At 40.5% G+C, this 6,000-nt stretch overlaps 2 protein-coding genes across 3 annotated transcripts in view; one reads left to right on the forward strand and one right to left on the reverse strand.

The window, feature by feature from the left end:
- Positions 1 to 2,424: 2,424 nt before the first annotated feature.
- Positions 2,425 to 3,966, reverse strand: LOC146476095 (cystatin-A-like). 2 transcript variants are annotated; one of them, XM_085114991.1, is made up of 3 exons: positions 3,809 to 3,966; positions 3,235 to 3,336; positions 2,425 to 2,723 (listed from the first exon to the last, which is right to left on the reverse strand). In XM_085114991.1, exons 1-3 carry the CDS (start codon positions 3,878 to 3,880, stop codon positions 2,601 to 2,603), a joined length of 297 nt encoding a protein of 98 aa, XP_084971117.1. In that variant the 5' UTR covers positions 3,881 to 3,966; the 3' UTR covers positions 2,425 to 2,600. The 2 variants fall into 2 exon arrangements, with proteins under 2 accessions (XP_084971117.1, XP_084971118.1); XM_085114992.1 differs by lacking the exon at positions 3,809 to 3,966 and adding an exon at positions 3,599 to 3,718.
- A 545-nt stretch (positions 3,967 to 4,511) lies between these two features.
- Positions 4,512 to 6,000, forward strand: part of LOC146476096 (uncharacterized) — a 3,148-nt gene continuing 1,659 nt past the window's right edge. Inside the window, exon 1 of the mRNA XM_085114993.1 lies at positions 4,512 to 4,914. Within this exon, the coding sequence (XP_084971119.1) occupies positions 4,798 to 4,914 (117 nt within the window). The 5' untranslated portion in view covers positions 4,512 to 4,797. The remainder of the gene's footprint in view (positions 4,915 to 6,000) is intronic.

A 6,000-nucleotide genomic window follows, 5' to 3' on the forward strand; every position in this document is an offset into this window, starting at 1 on the left:
TCACAGATATTTTATCTGTTCAGTGTCAAGGCCCATCGATCTTAAAAGAAAAATTAAAGCCTGTTTTATTCATAACTTGGAATATAATTTACCGCAAGAATATATTTTTCCTGGTTTCTCCAAAAACGAAAACAGTACAAATAGAACGACACTGCAATTGAGTGTGAAACAACATTACAACCTTACGACGAGCTGTAAATGCTACGGCATTATTATACGTCTTACGGCTTGTTTTTGTTTTAGTGTTTTTTTCTTTCGTGTTTTGCAGTTAACCTGCTAACTCAATAACGCAAAAAGGAAGTCACCCTTTAATGAAATCCGTTAGTTAGACTAGAATATCCGGTCAATAGACAAACAAGGCTGGTTTGGCTTTGATTTTGAGGAGCTGACACAAAAACGTATTTTACACCTCCAGTTATTTTATCTGTTATAAGACTTACCACAAGTCGACTTCTTCAGTTAAGCGACGAAGTCGCGACAGCAAGCGACGAAAGAACGAGGAAAACAAAACCAACATAACATAAAGAGCGAAGAGGGTAAATAATATTGGAAAGGGCTTTTAGAAAGTTTAATCTGTAATCTGTAAAATAATATATATAGATAGACCCGGTATTTGGCAAGATAAACTCATGAGAAACAAAAGATTTTTTTCCTGCTTCCTATTACGTATGTAGACTACAGCGGCACCGCGTTCCGTCGCTTTACATTCAAGAATTTTTTTTTATTGCACACGACTGTTATAGTGTTATTCGTTTTGTGCACTTTTGTGCCATTGAACAGGTTTACTGCCGAAAAACGGAAGAAAAAAAAAACAAACCGTAGCTTTTACAATATAGGTTTAGCATTTGGACCTCATCGTTGTAATGCTCCCCGGGGGGTACTCCAAAAAAAATTGGGTAGGGGTGTCCGACACGCTTCCCAAAACCCTTACCATATTTATGACTAAAATCTGCGATTTTCCCTACCCTGTTTATGACCTGAAGTAGCTTCTTCTGAAAAAAATCGAGCCCAGGACTAGAGTGCAAAAATCTATACCCTATTTATTACCAAAATGGCGGCAAAATGGCTAAAAGCGATACCCTATTTATGACCAAAACAACCGAAAAACCATACCCTTTGGCGCCGCACATACCTATATAGCCCATATAAGGGAGTACCCCCCCCCCCCCCGGGTAATGCTCTTTCACACTCCATTGCAGTGGTCTGTACAGGTCCGCAAATGATCCCCGGACGGGAAATGATCCCCAAATTGGACCGGAAATAATTCCCGTACCGGAAATGATCCCCAAACTGGACCGCAATGATTGCGTTACTATAGATATAGAATGGAATACACTTCATTTTTTTTCTTTATTACACAACAATTACACAACAGTCATTCTATTTAAACTATCTGCATGCAAAATTCACAACTTTAAAAATTATCAGTGTAGCAGCTCGGTGCAATAGAACAATTTAGCTATAAACTGGAACATACATGTATATAATTTACGAAACTGATCTGACACTACGGCAAAGGGCTTATTTATTTGGGCCAATATTTCAATTAGTACAACTAGTCTTCTTCAGGGCCAGAGATACAATAAGAAAAACTAACGGCCCTTAAAAGTTTAAATTAACGGTTAATGGTTAACTAGTGTATATGACGTAGCGTATATAACAGTAAATAGGATTTTTCATTTTCTCTCTTAAGCTGGGTTCTGTTTATGAGGGAGGCAGGGAGGTAGCAGCCGAGAGGAAAAAATGGGAGGAGACTGGAAGAAAACCAAAATTTTTGACATAATGGGAATTGGGCAAAATACACTGAGAAAAACAATAGGGACTTTAAGAATTTAGACTTGACGGATGTAGGATGCCGGCGGAAGTAAATTTTTACAGACTAACCAGGTTGCGCATACTCAAGCCGTTGTCTTGCCTGCGTCACGTGGCGTCGAAAGGTATGTCATTTTTTTAAAAGAACTTTACAGTATTTCTACTTCCTAAACCCAATCGTAAATATTCCCATACAAACTCTTATATTTTCGCCGTGATCGCTATCCACCAGATGATCATTGCTCACAGCTTGAGCTTGGGTTGCCTGTGGTCTTACCGGTATCGGATTTTGCATGTGGGCTCGAAATTGGGAGCTTTGTAAGTATAAAAAAAAAGTACTTAAAGAGTGTTCTGCCATGAAAATCTATAAACGTCTTGATTGTAAGTGAGAGTAAGAGCAACGATTTAAAGAGAGTAATATAGGATAGGTGTAGGAGTTCGAATAAGCCACTTGGTAAGTAATCAGTGTATACAGGAGCCCAGCCATCGACCATATCATTAGTTTGACACTGTTTCCAAAACGTAAACAATGCTGCAGTATGCGGAAAAACTAGCCATCGCTGCATGGAAACGATATAAAACACAAGCAAATATCAAGAGTCGCGACCAACATTGACGTACTGACTATTTTATTTGTATGAAATGCATGAAATCTTATCGTTTAAAAGACTCCAAAAATGCCTAGCTAAAAGCTGATGGTAACCAACTACACACATTTTGTCATTATTTAACTAAACTAGATAAATAAGCGGCAAAAACTGCTTGACTTGGCTTGGAGCTCTCACAGTTTACAAATCCATTAGCAAGGGCTCGATACCAGTGACTATAAGGGTTCCTCCGTTAGCTGGCAAATCCTGAGACACGCTTAACTTCCAGTAGATTGGCGAGCCTGGCAAGTTTCCAACATAAACCTACAACAGTAAATCAGAATTTTCAAGAGTTAAAAAGTTAAGTAAGTGTAAGTACAAAGTAATGTCGCGGTTAAATTTATAAGCATTCCTTCTCCCCGGCGATTTTAAGTTTGAATTTCCAGTTGACGATGACTGGCCCACCTATATCAGCAATTGCTACCCGTGGGTCAGTCCTTTGCAACTAACAAGTTGAAATAATTCAATGAAGTTGATTACTATTCAGTTCCCTCTAACATTTGTCACACAGCGATGCCCTAAAACATCTGTGAAAGCTCGGGACTAGAACTGAACCATCCAGTCTAACCCAAGAACTGATGCGAACAAGATTTGTAAGAGTCCACGACAGGCAAGATTTAAGAGCGTCTGTGATTTTGGTGGTGAAATAAGTAGCTTGTTTCTCTTGTGTCTAGAATAGAAATCGTACTCAAAGCCGGAAGTTCTTCCATCTAACAGCGAGATATCGACAGTTTTGTAACAGTATACTCTTAGTGTGGGATAATACTGGACCAACCTTAATGCGGTAATTCATTCCGGCAACAACTTGTTGTCTATAGCATATGGCTACGAACTGAGGGAAAGTTTGCCCGGCCATTTCGTCTGCTTGGATCTTCACCTATGGAACAAACAAGTTCAGCTTTAAACATGATTTCTATAAAATTGGTCTTAAGTTCCTAATATCAATTGGACCACCCGTGCATATAAATTCATTTCCTAAAGAATGCAGTGATCAACTTTGGTGTACCGCTATAACGTTTCTACACAAAACACAAATCATAAAATCATCCCAGATATATTAGAATTTCGGTGGCCTTGGCCGCTTAATGAAGCTGGGTGCACTGAATTTGTAAATCAAACGGCAAAACACGGTCACAAACCGGGAATTTTGATTCAAGCTTCATAGTTATTGAGACGAAAAGCTTCCAGCGTTTTACATTCAGAGACTGAAGAATTTTTACTTTGTCAGACGGCAGAACAGTTTAGTTTTTACCGAGGGGAGCGGTGTTGCAGCCTCAAGCGTTTGGAGGGACAAAGGAGTCACGCGATTCAATGCTAAAGAAAGGATGCTAACGCTGAATCAAACAAACCTCATCACAAATCTTTTGGATCTCCTCTGTGGCTATTTTTACCTCACTCCATCCACCAGGTATTGTTGCCATTTTAAGATGAGCTTATACCCACAGAAATTACTGTTTAAACGACGATTTGGGAAATAAACAATGGTGCAAAATTAATACAGTTTAGAGCGATAATGCGGAAAATCAGCTGATTGGTTGACTTACTGAAGCATGTCATTAATTAACAATATTTTTAGACCTCCTTTTATGATAAAGCGTTATGTCCTAAATGTTTGTTTGGCAGGCAGGAAGTCGTGTTTTGATGCCGGAATATGTATTGTAAAGAAGTCTTAAGTTTAGACAATAAAATCATCTCAATAGAGACCAACAGACAAACTAGCTTTGTTTTGTTTTGCTTTTTGTAAAGACGTAAAAACTTCAGTTTCACAATTAACTCAAAAAAGCCTCAAAGACAACCTATTTTAGACATAATTTGGTCGCGAATTGGATTGTGCTTAGCGTAAGAATTTTTTCCTGGTTCCTTCGCATAACAAAAACAGATTACGTATGCAGACTACAACGGCGCCGAATATCAATTTCGAGCTTGTTTTTGTTTGGTTTTGGTTTTTTTTATCGTTTAACTTTCAGAGCTAATTGATAACGTTATTAATTTATTAGCATGATTCGGTCATGAATAGGAATGTTCTTTAGAACGAAAATTGATGTCTTTTCCTGGGTTTTTCGCATAACAAAACAGATCATTCAAGTGTAGACTATTCTCACTGAATAATTAATTAGCGCATCATGAAACGACCTTTCAAATTGCTCCGTGGCCCTGGGGATGGCATTAGTGCATTTCGGGCTTTACTTATTAATAAGCTAGGCCATGTGGCTTTGATTTTACTCTGTCACAGCGCCGTCCGCCGAAACGAACGGCCGAGTTTCGTTTTTTCTAGTCGGTCAACCAACACCAGCCCGTTTTTTTTCTTTTCTTCGCTTGAACTGTGGTTTCTTTCTTCATGGCGGAGCCGGCGGGCGATTTACCTGCGTTGCCACCAGCACCAGAACCGCCTCCAGAACCTCCGGCGGAACCTGCGCCAAGACCGGCAGCAGAACCCGTGGTGGAACCTAATCAGGTATTTTTTCTGTCTCTTCCGCTTTGTGGTACGTGTTTCGGCTTGTTTTCGTATGCTAGTCTTCTGTCGTAGGCCGTCTTATCATCGTTTTTTCTTTGGCGTTTCGGTTAGTTTGGTATTCTTACCTGTTTTCGCCGGTTTCGTTATCTGGGTGGTTTTTACGTGCCACGTGTCCCTTGGGTATGCTTGTTTGTCACCGTTCGTTCCCTTGTTTCTTGTGTTTTCTCTGGTGTTATCTCTACAAGTTCTTAGGGCCTTTTTATGTTCGTAGGTTTTACCTTTAGGAGTAGACCTTTATTCTGGTATTGTTAAGTTATGTTTTCGGTTTGTGCCTGTTTTGTTTTGCGGGCTCCGGGAGCCCATACTTTATCTCTCGTTTCGGAAACCGCTTTTAATCCGTTGCATATCTTAGGTTTTTGGCTCCGGGAGCCAGGTTGTAATGTATCTTTATTGATTACGGTCCGGGAGCCAGATTTTAAAGAAGTTTGTTATTAACGGTCCGGGACCGTTTTGGCTCCGGGAGCCAGATTTCAAAGAAGTTTGCTATTAACGGTCCGGGACCGTTTTGGCTCCGGGAGCCAGATTTGGAAGGAGATTGTTATTAACAGTCCGGGACCGTTTTGGCTCTGGGAGCCAGTTTTGTATAAGAAGATTGTTACTAACGGTCCGGGAGCCAGATTTCAAAGTAGTTTGTTATTAACGGTCCGGGACCGTTTTGGCTCCGGGAGCCAGTTTTGTAAGAAGATTGTTACTAACGGTCCGGGAGCCAGATTTCAAAGAAGTTTGTTATTAACGGTCCGGGACCGTTTTTGGCTCCGGGAGCCAGTTTTGTAAGAAGATTGTTATTAACGGTCCGGGACCGCTTTGGCTCCGGGAGCCAGATTTGAAAGGAGTTTCTTATTAACGGTCCGGGACCGTTTTTTAGCTCCGGGAGCCAGTTTTGAAAGGAGTTTGTTATTAACGGTCCGGGACCGCTTTGGCTCCGGGAGCCAGTTTTGAAAGGAGTTTCTTATTAACGGTCCGGGACCGTTTTTAGCTCCGGGAGCCTGTTTTTAAGGGAGTTTGTTATTAACGGTCCGGGACCGT

This window comes from Pavona decussata, unplaced genomic scaffold (genome assembly GCF_977016875.1).
Source record: "Pavona decussata unplaced genomic scaffold, jaPavDecu1.1 SCAFFOLD_81, whole genome shotgun sequence".
NCBI classification, from domain to species: domain Eukaryota; kingdom Metazoa; phylum Cnidaria; class Anthozoa; order Scleractinia; family Agariciidae; genus Pavona; species Pavona decussata.